At 43.7% G+C, this 16,929-nt stretch overlaps 1 protein-coding gene across 1 annotated transcript in view; it reads left to right on the forward strand.

The window, feature by feature from the left end:
• LRMDA (leucine rich melanocyte differentiation associated) overlaps positions 1-16,929 on the forward strand; it is a 1,214,945-nt gene that overhangs the window by 638,096 nt on the left and 559,920 nt on the right. Inside the window, exon 6 of the mRNA XM_066349607.1 lies at positions 10,510-10,627. Within this exon, the coding sequence (XP_066205704.1) occupies positions 10,510-10,627 (118 nt within the window). The remainder of the gene's footprint in view (positions 1-10,509; positions 10,628-16,929) is intronic.

The raw sequence follows: 16,929 nt of genomic DNA on the forward strand, positions 1-16,929 counted from the left end.
CTTTTGATGAGCATCGGGTAACCCGCATTGCCAAACGGGGGTGGTGCAATAGGTCAGGAGCAAAGGAGCTTGATGTATTGTCAGCATGTTCACTCTATCCTTTTAGGCTTTGTGAAGGATTGAGAACAGTTCATGGACCACCCGTTTCTGCCTGCAGGGGCCCCTGAACCATCTCTCCCCACTCCACTCCCCCATGCGTGGGAGCAAGGCGGCAAGAGCTAATGGGAAAAAACATAGAGTGCCATGAACTGAAGGAAGTAGGAGGAAAGTCCAGTGACCCCACACCCAGGCCCCTCAGAGTCTGGAAACTTGCTATTTCTCTGAGTCTCCTCAGAGAAAGGAACAAGGCACCAACCCCAGGAGCAGACACCGGCAGCCTGGGGCTGTGGGGTGTCACGGGCAGTGGTTCTGAGCAGGCAGGAAGGCCTTTCCCTCTTTCTTTGAAGTCTAGATAGAAAATGTCAGAGCTTTGGGGTTTGGGCAGAGAAAATTGATTTTGGAGCAAAAGACAAACAAACATAAAAGCTTTTCTACTGTTCCTTTTCTCCCCCTACCAGTGTTATGTGTCTCCTTAGAGGGGTCTTTCAAGGAAATGGAGCATTCTGTATGGAAAGAGAGAGGATCTAAAGAGCTCTGTGTGGGAGGGTCTCACCTTTAGAGAATCTGTTTGCAGACAGAGACAAATAGGTCTTTAAACACCTTCCTTCCCAAGGTCCCTGATCTCCTCTCCATAACCTCGCCTTCCACGCCACAGCCCAGAGCGCCCTGACCTCCAATCCCCGACCCCTGGGGCTGCCGCCCAGCCACCTTGGGAAGGTCAGGAAAATTGGAGTTGCCTTCTGGAGCTAGGGACAGGAGACTTGGAACTTAGATGGATCTCTTTTCATTAAGCACTGTCCTGGCTTAACAAGCAGTTTTATAAATCTGAAGCTGTCTCTGGGTGTCGCAGGATTTATAGATGGGGGTTTCTGCCATAAAGTGGTTTATGATGGCTGCCTTCTGTGTTATTAGTAGCTGTCTCTTCCTTCAACCATTGCTGTTTGATAATAGCCTTAGAACACCCAGAATTACTTACCTGCAAGCCCCATTCCCAATAGCCCCTGTTGACAGTCTGAATAAGTTTACTGCCCTTCTGTTGTACTTTACCTTCAAAACAAACTGATTGAGCTATCAATAGCTCGTGGAAGCTGACAGAGGCATGTCATGTGGACTAGCCCCTGTGACTGCAGGTTATCTGGGGGAGTTAACCTTCCTGCATTGTTAACTGAAATGTTTTATGTACTATGCAACTTTAGGATATGGCTGTGATAACCTCAGTAACTAAGTAATACATCACGGTGGTAAGGAGATTTTGGTGCAACAAATAACCCTGGATTAAATTTACAAGGGTTGAATTGATATTGTAAAAGCCTCCATTCTGTGGCTTCAGGAATCCTCTTGTATTTTTATGGCAAGCTTGTATTATACTCAGGATTGAAGCTGCAGCTTTTGACACCCTGACATGACCTAGAACAAAGGGAAATAGATCTCCCGAGATCGGGATGGGACAGGCAGGCAGAAAGCACACTGACTTATCACTTGATGGTAATGTTTGGAACCTGTTCCAAATCACCGAGGGGCAGGAAAGATCTGGCCGATGTGGCTGCCAATGATGTTCTGTGAACCACAGACACGGGGCAGCGCAGACCGTTCACAGAATTGGGAGGGAGGCTCTTCGCTACCTTACCAACCTCATAATTCCAAAACTATTATTTTTTATGGTGTTGCTTTCACTCGGACAGTGGTTCTCAGGAGGACCAGCAGCATCACCATCACCTGGGAACTTAATAGAAATGCACAGTCTGCACCCCACTCCAGAAGTGGAGTATCAGAACCTCGAGGAGTGGGGCCTCTGGGGGATGCTGGTGCCCGCTGGGATCTGGGAACCGCTGTATCAGTGTACAGGCTCCTCGAGGACAGGGGCTGCATCTGACCTGGGCAGCACTTGATGCTCAGCACTTGGCACAGCTCCTGGTAGGAGGCAGCTTCTCAGTCACGATCTGTTGGGTGAATAAATGTATGAGTAAGTGGAAGATGACATCTCTCAGGGAGGAACTTGGGGCCCTGGGCTCAATCTCAGACCCAATAATTGGGGCTGGTTTTCCTCAAATTTCTAAGCAACAACCACCTGGAACCCTCAGACTGGCTGTCAGGATGGGAGTCAAGCCACCTCTACTATTGGGGTGACTGGCAGCCTATTTCCTGGGCTGTTGCTTTCATTGTATGAAAAGAGTGCTCTGAAAACAGCAGCTCTTTTTCATCTAAAATTTTTAACTAGTTTAAAAGCCAGCATCCCCCCTACCCTCTCCTTTGATTTCAAGGCTGTGATCCAAAGTAGGGCAAAATGACAATGTGCTGTCTATTGTCACCGTGGTTCCTGCCAGCCCTGTAAAGACATCTTTCATTCCATCATTAAACATGGGCTGATTTTGTAATACTGATGTTTCCTCACCTGAATATTCATCTTTTCCCACCCTACACTTAGTGGGTGTCTTTCCTCCTTCGAGCATCACTCCTGACATGTTGTTTCCGTCTGTACATGTCTTCATTTGAAAGAACCTGTTGTCACCAAGACTTAGCTGCTAAAGCAGGAGATGAGAGTTTTCTATGACACTGACAGAGGCCAGCGGGGTTCGATGGGAAGACAGAAAGGTCATTTGGGATCTTGGTGGAAATTTTCTGATTTTAGATAGGTTAGGGGCATTTGGGGACGGAAGGGAGAGGCTCAGGGAAAAATAAGGGAAAAGGTAATAGATTGAAGCCACAGAGGAAGCAGGAAGTAGATAGTCAAGTTTCCAGGACCTCAGATGTCGAAGTGTACAGTTCTGGGAGAAGTATACCTCCAAAAAATTTGAGAGTATTCTGACTTTTATAAATGGCTAATGTAGCCTGACCAGGTGGTAGCGCAGTGGATAGAGCATTGGACTGGAATGCTGATGACCCAGGTTGGAGACCCCGAGGTTGCCAGCTTGAGCCTGGGCTCATCTGGCTTGAGCAAAAAACTCACCAGCTTGGACCCAAGGTTGCTGGGTCCCTTCGAGCAAGGGGTTACACGGTCTGCTGAAGGCCCACGGTCAAGGCACATATGAGAAAGCAATCAATGAACAATTAAGGTGTCACAACGAAAAACTGATGATTGATGTTCTCATCTCTCTCCGTTCTTGTCTGTCTGTCCCTATCTATTTCTCTCTCTGACTCTCTCTCTGTCTTGTAAAAAAAAAAAAAAAGGCTAATGTAAAGGTTGTGACTAGAAGTAGCTGAGTTGTTGTCTCTGGTGTTGGAGTGAGCAGCTATGTCTTTTACCTAGACAAGGATGGCCTTCTGCTGTGGCGCTGGTCTGGGAAGCCAAGGCTCCGTGGGGGAGGGAGGCGCACTGCTTGCCCAGGCAACATTGGCACTGAGAAAAAGCTAATGCTTGGGGTGCTTTTGGGTTTATGTCTTTGAAGACTACTTGAAATTTCCCTTTCCTCCCCGTCCTCCTTTAGTTTTTAGTTTTTAGTAATTCAGTGAGGAATATTATATCCCTTTCTCTGTGCTCCCTAAACAACTGCATAGCCTCAGTCTCTGCACTTAGCTATGCTGATTTCTCATCTCTCTGTGCAAGTCCATCATCTCCATCACCCTGAAAACCCATTTAAGCTGAGGGATCATGTTGTTGTAAGCACCTTTATATACCCAGCACCTGGCACATAGTAGGTGCTCAAGAACTGGTATTTTATTGAGGTAATTCTTTTTTTTTCTTATTTCGTTTTTTTTTTAATTAATTTTAATGGGGTGACATTGATAAATCAGGGTACATATGTTCAGAGAAAACATCTCTAGGTTATTTTGACATTTGATTATGCTGCATTCCCATCACCCAAAGTCCAATTGTCTTCTGTCACCTTCTAACTGGTTTTCTTTGTGCCCCTCCCCTCGCCCAACCCCCTCCCTCTCCTCCTCCTCACCCTGTACCCCCCACACTCTTGTCCATGTCTCTGAGTCTCATTTGTATATCCCATCTATGTATGGAATCATATAGTTCTTAGTTTTTTCTGATTTACTTATTTCGCTCATTATAACGTTATCAAGGTCCATCCATGTTATTGTAAATGATCCGATGTCATCATTTCTTATGGCTGAGTAGTATTCCATAGTATATATGTACTAAAGCTTTTTAATCCACTCATCTACTGATGGACACTTGGGCTGTTTCCAGATCTTCGCTATTGTGAACAATGCTGCCATAAACATGGGGGTGCATTTCTTCTTTTCAAACAGTGCTATGGTGTTCTTGGGGTATATTCCTAACAGTGGTAAGCTGGTTCAAAAGGCAGTTCGATTTTTAATTTCTTGAGGAATCTGCATACTGTTTTCCACAGTGGCTGCACCAGTCTGAATTCCCACCAGCAGTGCAGGGGGGTTCCCTTTTCTCCACATCCTCGCCAGCACTTATTCTGTGTTGTTTTTTTGATGAGCGCCATTCTGATTGGTGTGAGGTGATATCTCATTGTGGTTTTAATTTGCATTTCTCTAATGATTAGTGATATTGAGCATTTTTTATATGCCTATTGGCCATCTGTATGTCCTCTTTGGAGAAATGTCTATTCATTTCTTTTGCCCATTTCTGGATTGGATTGTTTGTCTTCCTGGTATTAAGTTTTACAAGTTCTTTATAAATTTTGGTTATTAACCCCTTATCAGATGCATTGTCAAATATATTCTCCCATTGTTTAGTTTGTCTTTTTATTCTGTTCTTATTGTCTTTAGCTGTGCAGAAGCTTTTTAGTTTGATAAAGTCCCATTTGTTTATCCTGTCTTTTATTTCACTTGCCTGTGGAGACAAATCAGCAAATATATACAATACGTTGCTGCGAGAGATGTCAGAGAGCTTACTGCCTATGTTTTCTTCTAAGTGCTTATGGTTTTATGGCTTACATTTAAGTATTTTTCAGTTTATTTTTGTGAATGGTGTAAGTTGGTGGTCTAGTTTCATTTTTTTTTTGCAGGTAGCTGTCCAATTTTCCCAACACAATTTATTGAAGAGGCTGTCTTTATTCCAATGTATGCTCTTACCTCCTTTGTCAAATATCAGTTATCCATGAAAGTGTGGGTTTATTTCTGGGTTCTCAGTTCTGTTCCATTGATCTGTATGCCTGTTCTTATGCCAGTACCAGGCTGTTTTGAGTACAATGGCTTTGTAGTATAACTTGATATCTGGAAGTATGATACCTCCCACTTTCTTCTTCCTTTTCAAGATTGCTGAGGCTATTCGTGTTCTCTTTTGGTTCCATATAAATTTTTGGAATATGTGTTCTATATCTTTGAAGTAAGTCATTGGTATTTTAATCAGTATTGCATTGAATTTATAAATTGCTTTGGGTAATATAGATATTTTAATGATGTTTATTATTCCTAACCATGAGTACGGTATATGCTTCCACTTGTTTGTATCTTCCCTGATTTCTTTTATCAATGTTTTATAATTTTCTGAGTACAAGACTTTAATCTCCCTATTTAAATTTATTCCTAGGTACTTTATTTTTTTTGCTTGCAATCATAAAGGGGATTGATTCCTTAATTTCTCTTTCTGACAGTTCATTGTTAGTGAATTCTGAGTATTAATTTTATATCCTGCCACTTTGCTGAATTTATTTATCAGGTCTAGTAGTTTTTTGACTGCAACTTTAGGGTTTTCTATATACAATATTCTATCATCTGCAAATAATGATAGTTTTACTTCTTCTTTTCCAATTTGGATGCCTTTTATTTCTTTTTCTTGTCTGATTGCTGTGGCTAGGACTTCCAGAATTATGTTGAATAAGAGTGGTGAAAGGGGGCACCCCTGCCTTGTTCCTGATCTTAAGGGGATTGCTTTTAAATTTTGCCCATTGAGTATGATGTTGGCTGTGGGTTTGTCCTAGATGGCCTTTATCAAGTTAAGGTATGTTCCCTGTATTCCCACTTTGCTGAGAGTTGTGATCATGAATGGGTGCTGGATTTTGTCAAATGCTTTTTCTGCATCTATTGAAATTGTCATGTGGTTTTTCTCCTTCCTTTTGTTTACGTGATGAATCACATTGATTAATTTGCAAATATTGTACCAACCTTGCCTCCCCAGAATAAATTCCACTTGATCATGGTGTATGATTTTTTTCATATATTGCCAGATCCGGTTAGCTAATATTTTGTTGAGGATTTTAGCATCTAAATTCATCAGGGATATTGGCCTATAATTTTTTTTCTTTGTGTTGTCTATGCCTGGTTTTGGAATCAGAATTATGCTTGCCTCATAAAAGGAGCTTAGAAGTCTTCCTTCCTCTTGAATTTTTTGAAATAGCTTGAGAAGGATAGGAGTTAGTTCTTTGAATATTTGGTAGAATTCACTTGTGAAGCCATCAGGCTCAGAACTTTTCTTTTTTGGGAGTTTTTTGATAACTGTTTCAATCTCATTTGTTGTAATTGGTTTGTTTAGGTTTTCTGATTCTTCCAGATTAATTTTTAGAAGATTATGTTTCAAGGAATTTGTCCATTTCATCTAGGTTGTCTAGTTTTTTGGCGTACAGTTCTTCATAGTATTTTCTTACAATATTTTGTATTTCTGTTGTGTCAGTTGTTATTTCTCCACTCTCGTTTCTAATTTTATTTATTTGAGTCCTCTCTCTTTTTTTCTTGGTGAGTCTCGTTAAAGGTTCATTGATCTTGTTTACCTTTTCAAAGAACCAGCTCCTGGTTTCATTGATCCTCTGTATTGTTTCTTTAACCTCTATGTCATTTATTTCTGCTCTGATCTTTATTATTTCCTTCCTTCTACTAGCTCTGGTCTTTACTTGCTGTTCTTTTTCTAGTTCTTTTAGATGTAGCGTCAAGTTGTTTATTTGAGCTTTTTCTAGCTTCTTGAGGTATGCCTGTAATGCTATGAACTTCCCTCTCAGGACTGCTTTTGCTGTGTCCCATAAATTTTGAGTTGATGTATGCTCATTATTGTTCATTTCTAGGAATTTTTAAATTTCTTCTTTGATCTCATTGTTTACCAATTCATTATTTAATAACATGCTATTTAGTTTCCAAGTGTTTGAGTATTTTTCAGTTTTTCTGTTGTGGTTGATTTCTAGTTTCATGCCACTGTGATCAGAGAAAGTGCTTGATATGATTTCAATCTATTTAAATTTGTTGAGATCGCTTTTGTGCCCTAACATGTGGTCTATTCTAGAGAATGTACCATAAGCACTTGAAAAGAATGTATATTCTGCTGTTTTAGGGTGAAAGGTTCTGAAGATATCTATTAAATCGAGTTGATCTAGTATTTCCTTTAAGTCTGCTGTTTCTTTGTTAATTTTCTTTCTTGAGGATATTTCTATCTAGTGATGTTAGTAGGGTATTGAAATCCCCTACTATTACAGTATTGCTGTTGAACTCACCCTTTAAATCCATCAAAGTCTGCTTTATATATTTAGGTGCTCCTATATTAGGTGCATAGATATTTATAATGGTTATATCTTCCTGTTGGGTTGCTCTCTTTATCATTATGTTGTGACCTTCTTTATCTCTAACTATAGTCTTTGTTTTAAAATCCATTTTGTCTGATATAAGTATTGCTACCCCAACTTTTTTTTCATTTCTATTTGCGTGAAATATTTTTTCCATCCTTTTATCTTTAGTCTATGTGCATCTTTTGTTTTAAGGTGTGTCCCTGTAGACAGCATATGTATGGGTCCTGTTTTCTGATCCACGCAGCTACCCTATGTCTTTTCATTGGATCATTTAATCCATTTACATTTAAGGTTATTATTGATATGTAATTGTTTATTGCCATTTTATTTTTTAAAACTGTATTCCTCTTTTGCTTTATTTTTTTTCTCCTTTGATCTGTTTACAAGAGGCCCCTTAGCATTTCTTGCAGCCTTGGTTTGGTTGTAGTGAATTCCTTGAGTTTTTTTGTCTGGAAAGCTTTTTATTTCTCCTTCAATTTTAAATGATAGCCTTGCTGGATAAAGTAGTCTTGCTTTTAGGCTCTTGTTCTGAATTACTTTGAATATTTCTTGCCATTCCCTTCTGGCCTTAAGTGTTTCTGTTGAGAAGTCAGAAGTCATCCTTCTGGGGGCTCCTTTGTAGGTGATAGTCTTTTATTCTCTAGTAGCTTTTAATATTTTCTCTTTATCACTTAGCTTTGGTATTTTAATTATGATGTGTCTTGGTGATGATTTGTTTGGGTTTCCCTTTAATGGAGTTCTCTGTGCTTCTTGAACATGTGAGATGTTTTCCTGCCTTAATTGAGGGAAGTTTTCAGCTATGATATGCTTGAACAAAGTCTCTATCCCTTGTTCTTTCTCTTCTTCTTCAGGGACCCCTATGATGCGGCTGTTATTTCTCTTCATGTTGTCACAGAGCTCTCTTAGAGTTTCCTCAGACTTTTTGAGTCTCTTTTCTTTTTTCTGCTCTGCTTCCGTGCCTTTATTTATCTTGTCCTCTAACTTGCTGATTCGATTCTCAGCTTCATCCATCCTGTTTTTAATTCCTTCCATTGTGTTCTCCATTTCTGATATTGTATTTGTCATTTCTGACTGATTCTTTTTTATTATTTCAATGTCCTTTTTTATATTTGCTATCTCTTTATTTAGATGTTCGTAATGACCATCTATTGTTGTTCTAATACCTTTGAGCATCCTAACAATCATTATTTTAAACCCTGCATCTGGTAATTTTGTTATTTCTGATTCATTCAGGTCCTTTTTGGGGGATTTCTCTTGATTCATTTGTGTTGCATTTCTCTGCCTTCTCATTTTCTCTGTGTAAAGGAATATTTTGGCCACTGGAGTTTACTGGGTGTGTCCTCTGTTCCTTAGGTATGGTCTGTTTGCAGGCCCCCCACCCCCTCTGCTGTTGCTGTCTAGGGCATTTGGGTATGGGTGTTGCCTGTGCCTGTCCACTGGGGCTGTTGCTGTGGTTTCTGCCTCTCCTTCACGGAAGTGGCTGTAATCACATGCTCGGGTGTACAAACCTTGGTGACCTTGGCCTTTGTCCCGCCCTCGTGGGTGACGTTTTGCTAGGTCCTGAGGGCAGTGGCAAGCACCTTTGCTCAGCTGCAGGTCTCTGCCTGTTTCCAGGTTTTTGCCCTGCCTTTGCTTGTGGAGCCTGCTAGTGGGATGCCTGCAAGCCTTGGCTCCACAGGCCAGGTGGGACTGCATGCCCATGCTCAGTAGTGGGACTCTGCCTGTTCTTGGTTTTTGGCTCCACCCCCACGGGAAGAGCTGGCTCCTAAGTCAGGCCACAAGCCTCAGTTCCGCAGGCGGGGCAAGGCTGTGCTCCTGTGCCCTTGCTCAAAGGCGGGTCTCCACCCCTTCCGGGGTTCCCACCCTGCTCCCGCAGACTGGATTGCAGTCAGCCCGCAGCTGGGCTTGACCACTTTTGCATGCCCCCGCCTCCCCAGCCAGGCAAGACTGAGTTCACACCTGGGCCCAGTGGTGGCCAGCTGGCTTCCACCCTTGCCAACAGAACCATGCTTTCTTGTCCTGCTGCTGCCCACCCTCCGGTGAGCCCTCAGCCATGTGGGGTGCGGGCGCTGCAGCTCAGACCCTAAGACTCACTATTGTAGTCCTGAAAGCTCCCTCCTTCTAAGCAACTCTGTTCTGAGTGCCGCGGGAGAGCTTGTTTGGCTGGTTTCCTGCTTCCCTTTGCTGGTATTGCTGTTTCCAGGGGAAATATTTACTTCAGATTTGGGGAGTGACTCATCCCAGAGGTTAGGGTAGTTGTCTCCCAAAGTGTTTCCTCCTGTGCCTCCTAGATTACACTCTCTTCTTGCTACTCTGGTCCTCTCCTCTCTCCCCATCCCCCAAGCCCCGGGTGAGGGGTTGTGAGAGAGGTGTTCTGCGCTGTCCCTTTAAGAAGAATCCTGGGTCTGAGAAATCAGTCTCTTTCTCACAAACAGTATCCTGACTTGTTTCCAGCTAAATATTGTCCATACGCCTCTTCTAGGCTCTGGGGGCTGCAGGCTGGGGCTTTGTTCCTGGGATTCAGGACCCTCCCCTCTCTTCTAAACTCACTTCCTGCCACGCAAGTCTCTCCCAGCTGCTGTTCACTCCGGAGAGCTGGGCAGCCCTCTCCATGTTTCCACTTTTCCTACCAGTCTCGACGTGGCTTCTTCAGTGTTCCTTGGTTGAAGAGTCCTCTTAGTTTAGTCCAAAGTTGGTTTTTCCAGATGATAGTTCTTAAAATTAGTTTGTAATTCACTTTGGTTCTGGGAGGTGGATGTTGGTACGTCTGCCTACTCCATTGCCACCTTGTCTTCCAGTAGTCTTATTGAGGTAATTCTAACACTCCTTTCCAAGATGGCGTGATGGTGAGGGAAAAAAAATGTGTTCTTGCCTTCAAGAAGCTTGTAGTTTAGGGAAGAACATCAATGGAACTGATCCATGAATCTCAACAAATTGCTTGGGACTTTGGGGTGGCCACTCCAGCCTTCCTGAGTTGTCTCTGCCTGTTTTCTTCCAGATGCTTTGTTCTGCACAAGCTGCCCAATTTAAAGTTCTTGGATGCCCGGAAAGTAACCAGACAAGAACGAGAGGAAGCTTTCCTCAGAGGGGCATTCATGAAGGTGGTGAAGCCCCAGGTAAGCTGCCCACTTTATGGTCTTCTCAACAGATTCTTGTGCCACCTCATGAGTCACTCTTTGAGCTTGGAGGATGCCCTCCTGTGTGTTTGGAATGCAGGAGAGATCTCACACCACAGTTTTGTCCATGGGTCACTGTTGGCCAAACAAGAAGTAGGACTGAGTATAAATTGGGTTTTCCCAGTCCAAGAGGACCTTATGTCAAGGTGACTTCACCCAAGTGGTTCTTTTACCGGTAAAGCAGCACCATACACAGCCTGATGGTGAGATGCCAGGGGTGGGGTAGGATTTCTGGCCTCTTCCTTGAGGTGGTTCATTTACAAGATGGGGTCTCTGCATGTCTGGAGCTGAGGAAGGAGGAAGAGGAAAGCATTGAGCAATTCCTCTTTCTCAGGCAGCTAGGATTCCTCTAGCACCTCGCAGGAGGCCCTTCTTTCCTGGGACCAAAGGGGAACCACGGGAGAGGATTTTCTTGGGTCCACAGCTGTTGGGTAACAGCTTATAGAGATGTAAGTGGAGGGAAGGCAGTTTTTTCTGACAACATGACCTGGGCATAGTGTGTGCTCTGTCCACATGCTCTAGACTTCATGGGAATGGTGTTTACCGAGCTGTCCAGCTGAGTCTGCACTGAGGCCGTGGAAGTGACCATGGTGTCATTTAATGACAGCATTGATGAGGTGGGGAGACTTGGCTTTTAGACACAAGGAGATTCTTAGGGACACGGACAACGATCTTATTAGGAGGAATTGGGGTCCCTGAGGCTGGGGAATGGACTTGATGACCCTTGAGGACCCCTTTGGAGATCAATCACTGCCCTGGGGTTCTTTGGGGTTACACAGTCATTTCCTGTGGGATCCTCACTTGTGTATTGAAAACGCTGGCCCAGAAATCCTAGAGATCTAGTGTTTCCTCTCCTACTGACTTATGGCACTCTGCACATGCAATGGAAATGATTAAGAGGAAAAGAGAAAAAAGCAAACAGAACCAAAACAGAAAAAGGAAACCTCTTCCATCAAGTGGCTCAGCTGGCAGCAGACCTCAGGCCACTTTCCTCCCTGAATCCATGAGGTGCAACTTACTTCCCATTATGCTGAGTACAATTGCTCGCAGTTGCAGAAATATGCAGCATGGAGGGTATAATACTGGCAGATAAATGTGCTGTTACCTGTTTCAGCGTGTGGGAAATTAATTGAGTGATTCGTTTTGTAGCTATTAAAGTGTTAACAGTTTTCCTTATTGAGGCCGATTTGATGTACTGCTCATGACTGCCTTCAGTTATTTCAGCGTTTGTAATTTTGTCCAAATGAAATAATTTATTTCTTGGTCTCCTCTCTTTTTTTGGTTAAAAGATGCTGGAGACAGCTGCATCACCAAACCAGAGTGTAACAAATGAGCTGTTTATACTTTGGGTTCCTCCCATCCTCCATTTCTCACCTATGTACGCAGGCACTTTAGAGACTAGTCCGTATTTGTTCTTCTTGTCTGTGACACGGGACGCTCTCTCTTGTCACTGGAAAGCTGAAAGGATACCAAATACCATATTGGAGTGGGGTGCTGTATATGTGCCCTCCGCTGTTCTAGGGTTCCTTGTATACCGATCTGTGAGTCCTCACATGACTCCATAGAAGGGAAGGGACACTGGCTTCTACAGCTGAGATAGCTTAGGCCTAGAGATGTTAATGGGCTGACTGAGTCACCAGGCTAGTTCCTGCTGGAGCTCTACCTGTGTGTCTGACCACAGAGCATGCTTTCTTCTACGCTGATGTTTTCCCCCTGGAGGAGGGAGCTAAATATTCCCCCCATGATCTCTCTCTTCCAACAAAACCCCATAGGAAGGCCTGAACAAAGACAGCGGGGGAAAGCCAGACTGTTCTGTTGGAGCAGAGGTGATGATGGGAGCACGTGTGGGGTGGGGGAGGTAGAAGTCCTCCCCCACCTTTGAAAGCAAATGGAAACAGCTCCTTAAAATCCAGTAATAGCTGGTTCTCTAAGTCATTAGCAACTTAAGCAGAAATGCTCTTCAAAGCTCCAAATTAGTTTCTAATCAATTATAGAATTAGCTCATGTTTGTGTGATTGACTCTAACATCTTTACTAACTGTATTAAGTTAAGAATATCCATTAATTATTTGAGGAGTAACAGGAGTACTCTGAGAATGTGTGGGGACCTTTGTTTGTTATCTCTTTGTAGAGTCACACAATTTCCAAACTGGAACAGACTTCAGCAATGCAATCACCTGGTCTGAGGTCTCACGCAGCAGTTGAGGGAACTAGGAAAGAATGGTGTTTCCTTAGGCTCCCAGAGTCCCATGAGGCAGACTGGGAACAGAACCCAGGTGTCTTGGTTTCCAGTTAAGTGTTTCATTTATGCCATGACCCTTCAAGGGCACTGGGGGATTTCTAGGTGTTCCTGGTCTCATAGCACATTGTATGCCTCTTTGGAATGGCAGACAATTCCCTTTTGTCGGTTTTCAGATACTCACTGGTATTTTCCTGCAGATAGAGGCCAACAGAGCTCCTTGCTGAACTGGTGTTAAACAGGCTGGCTCTTGCCTGCTCACAGTCTTATGCAGACATATGTTTGTTCTTATGCAGGTGTGTATATGTGCTTTCCATCTCTGTGTATATATACATATGTATGTGCTGGGAGGTATGTGTACGCCTGGCTTAAGCTCCTAAGTGGAGAGCAATTTCCTTCCTGTGAATTGCCGACGCTGTGCTGAGCACACAAGTGAAGACCTATTTTTCATAACGGCATCAGATTCTCAAGTAGGCTTCTGTCCTTTCCAAGGAGTGGCAGCCCATTGTGCTTACTCAGCAGAAGGCTCTGATGGATGATCAAGGGGGCCGTGATTTGGGGAGCTGTTTTCATTTTATTCCTGACATAAAGTATTTGGGGGAATGGAAAATGCTTCTCCAATCACAGCCCTTGCCTTGGAGGTGGGGAACAGGCAGTGTGGGTGTTCTTGACTGATGCAAATGCAAAATAATCCAGGATCTAATAAACCCCTCAGTCCTAGCGGTCTGATTTGGTACCTGGCAGGCCCTGGTGCTGGGGTGCGAGCTCTCTCTCGCTTTCTTTCACGATGACACAGTTCTCCTTCACTGCTACCTTTTGGCTTTTTTGTTGTTTAGAAGCTGCCTTCTATCTGAGCTCTGATTGTTCTATAGAAAGATGCTGTCATTCATTCAGGAGTAATAGCTAATGCTACAATGGGCTCTTCTAGACTTATGTGTATGTGTGAGTGTCTCTGTGTGTGTTGTTACTTAATGGACTTACAACAGCTAGGCCTTGCTCATTTCCCAGAATTATAAAGAAAATATATATCTTTGTCAAACACTGGCCATTGAATCATGCCATTGTCCATGCAGAGAGCACCAAGCTGGAAGCAGAGAAGGCTGGGGCCCTCAAAAGAAAAGCATCTTTAATGCCCAGACCATGACCTGCCTCGCCGCACTGGGAAGCGTAGATCAAAGCACCGAGAGGCCTGTCCGGCCGGGCATGCGTGGCAGACATGCCAGCCCCACACATCAGAGAGACGGTTCAAGAATCCGACAGTCAGAACTGCTTAATTATGTCCTGGCTTTGTAATTATTCATCCTTGTTCTGGCAAAGAGCACAATTGTCATTTCTTTAACATAATTATTTAAAGCTGAGCCCTCTTGTTTACAGACACATATATGAGGTTGGCTACCAACTATTTTATCTTCGGAACCTTATAGAAGTGACGGAGAGAGTAACTGCAAGGACAGTGGGACTGAGAATCCCAGCCCATATTAGAAAGTGTTTTAACACATGTATTTTTGCTTGTAAGCATGACTATTCTCTTACAGGTAAGTTATGGAGGTGGGTGTGTTTGTGAGTGCAGGTAGGCACTTGAGAACAGATCATGTCAGCCTGTCTTTATGAAGGCATGCCTGGGTTTCCTATTGTGTGCGGCTTGTGTATTTGTATAGTTTTCATAGTTTACAGATTTGTGTGTGTCTTTGGGTATTTGGGGAAGGGGAGTATAGTGTGTGTGTTGTTGTGAGTGAGAGGAAGGGAGTGAGTAGGGGAAATGGCCAGCACTAATGGGACCCCGTGCCTTCCGGAAATCTCCCCTGTTTAATTTCAATGGCAAGTTCAAAGTCCATTGGGTCTGAGGATCACCTGCTTCCATGACTACACCACACAGTCCTACTCTGGACACTTGCAGTGGGGCCCTAGCTTCCCTGGGTAACTTTAGTGTTTTTTACATCTGTGTCCTTGATTTTGGATTTCCAAAAAAAGGCAACCTCACATTAGAGCTGGAATGGAAGCTTCAGGGGCCAGGTTTTCATCGGGAGGGCGCCGCTGCTCCCCTGGGCTGCCAGCTCCCTGAGGGCAGACACTCCTTTTCCACTCTCTGTCTCCAGGGCCTGGTCTATAGCAGAGGCTCAGCCGGTACTCCTGAAAAGTAGACAGTGTGAACAGGATGTGCTGCAAGATCCAGCACAAGAGGAGGTCCAGTTATTCTCTCGCCTCAATATGGTCCTCTGGAAAAGCAGAGAGGGACTTGCTTTTAGGAAATATAATAATTTGAGTCTGTGTGTTGGTAGAAAAGAGAGATTCTGGGTCACATGTTTGTTTCCCAAAGGATTTACCTGGCATTTCTTATGATGCCCAAACCTGGGGCCACCGTGGTCCCTGGGCCTTGGCTTCCTCCTGGCAGCATGGCTGGGGAGCCCGCGTGCGGGCCGAGCTGTCTGCTGCCATCGCTGCCCCTGTGTTCTCTGAGAGCTCCTCTCAGAGTCTGACTGCTCGTGGCAGGGCTTCTAGGCATAAAAAGTAGCTTTTCTCAGGAAAAAAACACTGGGGTGCTCTGCAAGTCTGTACAGTTAGAATTAGACTGCCCACTCTTAGCTGTTGTTGTATGGTTTTGTTGTACATAAAGAAGCACTGCCTAGTGGCTTGTTTGGTTCACTGGGCTGTTTTTCATGCCTTGCACAGTCCTTTACTAAATGCCCTGTTACTCTAAAGAGTACAGTGTGTATGTCTCTCATATCTTCTGTTAGCCTTATCTAGCCCGATTGCAAACATGTAAAAGGTTCTCAGAAAATACCTCTAGATTGATTAGTTATTAACATTTCCTCTGTACTTTAATATTTTCAAGAATATGTATTTTATATGAAGCCAGGGTATGCCTATAAATAAATATTGTAAACCATGTTTATATACAGCTAAATAGACAATAAGCCCATATATGTTGTAAGCTCTCTGCTGTGTCAGATATTCCGAAGAAAACTGAAAATGTCACTTGATTTTCTGGATATTGCCAACTACCTGAATATGTTAGTGTTTTATAGTTACTTTCTGTTTTCACACAAATGTGTCTTGTCTGGGGACATGTTTAGACTCTATTTCTAGTTACTGTACAGTAAAATTTGAAGCGAGGACATTTTTAAATTTCTTTTTTTGGAAGATACTTAGGCGGTGTGTTTAGAAACAACCCCAGCAGCCAAAAAATTTACAGTTTGTTTTCCATGGTTCCTCCTGATTTCACAGTTTGCCACATTCATTCGAGAGGGAATCACTTCAGAGTTTTGTATTTTTCCATTTCTGGCACTGTGGTATCTCGTGTCTCGGGGAAATGCTTTCAGAGTGTTACTCTTTGGAGGTCATTTTGTAGCTCTTCAGTCTCTTGCTTTTGGATAGCCCCCTTCTGAAACCAGAGGTGGACGGTTGCACGGAAGTTGCGCCTCCAGTGCCCTGGCCATACCCGATGGATGGAGAATTGGAATCCACCGAGGAGAGAAGTGAAACAGGGCTGCTGGCGCTGGTGGAAGCCTCTCAGAGCTACTCCCAGAAGTCCCTGGGGCCTGACCAGGTGCTGAGCACACAGTAGGTCTCACTCTCCATTGAGCCCAATGCCCGATGGGCTACTGTGGTGTCCCTGTTGCAGTCCTTGGCTTTTACTGCATCCCAATGCCAGCTCCACGCTTTTTCTCTTTTTGACCTACAACATTCTCCCTTTTGTCCAAAGATATTTGGACAGACGCATGCCTAGGGAAGCATGGAAGGAAGTGGCATTTGGGGAGGAATTAGATAAGTCTTTCGAGATATTTCCTAGGTACTCTGGAACCTAAAAATTGGGCAGAGTGTGGTAGATTTCATTATCTGACTAAATAGTTCCTTTCTCTCTGCCCTTTCCATGGCTGACCGGGGTGCACGTCCCCATCTCTTCAACTTTGGCGTTGGCCCTGATGCTTTGGCCAATGGATGTCAGTTCTGGGCCAAGGTGTTGTGAGGTTCTGTGTGTTTGCACTCACCCCTCTTGTATTTTG

The sequence above is a fragment of the Saccopteryx leptura genome, chromosome 9 (assembly GCF_036850995.1).
Source record: "Saccopteryx leptura isolate mSacLep1 chromosome 9, mSacLep1_pri_phased_curated, whole genome shotgun sequence".
Taxonomy (NCBI): Eukaryota; Metazoa; Chordata; class Mammalia; order Chiroptera; family Emballonuridae; genus Saccopteryx; species Saccopteryx leptura.